This window comes from Trichinella spiralis, assembly GCF_000181795.1.
Source record: "Trichinella spiralis strain ISS 195 chromosome Unknown Scfld889, whole genome shotgun sequence".
In the NCBI taxonomy this organism is placed as follows: Eukaryota; Metazoa; Nematoda; class Enoplea; order Trichinellida; family Trichinellidae; genus Trichinella; species Trichinella spiralis.
Genome location: NW_003527828.1, coordinates 1 through 1,293, shown reverse-complemented (window position 1 = coordinate 1,293; position 1,293 = coordinate 1). Strand labels below are relative to the sequence as shown.

The 1,293-nt window shown below is 40.1% G+C and overlaps 1 protein-coding gene across 1 annotated transcript; it reads right to left on the bottom strand.

Annotated features, from left to right (window-relative positions):
* Window positions 1–88: 88 nt before the first annotated feature.
* Window positions 89–790, bottom strand: Tsp_13692 (histone H2A). The gene is made up of 2 exons (XM_003370346.1): window positions 662–790; window positions 89–451 (listed from the first exon to the last, which is right to left on the bottom strand). The coding sequence occupies exons 1-2, from the start codon at window positions 788–790 to the stop codon at window positions 89–91; spliced, it is 492 nt and encodes a 163-aa protein (XP_003370394.1).
* Window positions 791–1,293: the final 503 nt, after the last annotated feature.

Genomic DNA, 1,293 nt, shown 5'->3' with positions numbered 1-1,293 from the left:
ACAAGATTCTTCACGCCTTTCCTTGGAAAAAAAGAATTTGCCATTGAATGTTCGAAAAAGAAACCACCCACCCTTGAAGCCAATTAGTTTACACCCCCGGAGGGAAACTCGTCTCAAATTCTTCATTCAATTTGGTATTGCCCAACTGTAGATGCCGTGGAGTGATGCGAGTCTTCTTGTTATCACGGGCGGCGTTTCCAGCCAATTCGAGTACTTCAGCGGTCAAGTATTCCATGACAGCGGCAAGATAGACAGGACCTCCAGCACCAATACGCTCAGCGTAATTTCCCTTTTTCAAAAGACGATGAATGCGACCAACAGGGAACTGGAGTCCAGCTCGACTAGATCGAGTTTTTGCTTTTCCTTTAACTTTTCCACCTTTCACGCGACCAGACATCTTCAATTGACAAACACCAGGCAAACTAAAATCTTTCAACAATGAACGTTTCCCCTGAAATTCCGTTTAAATACTTTGGAAATCAAGAATTAGGTCAAAGTGCAAATTGAAACAATTTTCGCTAAATGCTATTGGCTATCGCGCATCAATTTAAAATCTGGTTACTGAGAAACGCTATTGGCTAGTTTCCCCTTGGTTTCAGTATAAAAATTCTCATTTTAGAAATTTCATTTTCTTTTTGACGTTTCAGCGGTGTGGAATAACATGACTCCGAAAGGTGTAAAGAAAGCAGGTCAACTCCAGAAAGTGGCCAAGTCTGGTGATCGCAGACGACGTCGTTTGAGGAAAGAATCGTTCGCTGGTTACATCTACAAGGTCTTGAAGCAAGTTCATGCTGATACTGGCATCAGCAGCAGGGCGATGTCAATCATGAACAGTTTTGTGAATGACATTTTTGATCGCCTTGCCGCTGAGGCGAGTCGTCTTGCCCAATACAATCAACGCCACACGATCACTTCACGGGAAATTCAAACGGCTGTCCGTTTACTTTTGCCTGGTGAACTTTGCAAACATGCGGTCAGCGAAGGGACCAAAGCTGTTAGCAAGTACAACAGTGGAAGGTAAACTGTGTTGCCAGCATATTTAAGTAAATAACAATAACCCAACGGTCCTTTTCAGGACCACATTAATTTTTATTCCAATCGATGAAATTCAATAAATAAAAACTATACTTTTGTTAAAATTTATTTTTCACTTACATAAAGTAAATTTTTACCAGTTAACCTAATGTTTAATCATTAATGGGATACTGTAAACTAATAAGATTGTTTATAAAACATTTGAAATTATTGTTAAAAACTGTGTAAGCTGAAAGGGGCAAGGAGAAACCTCCATCG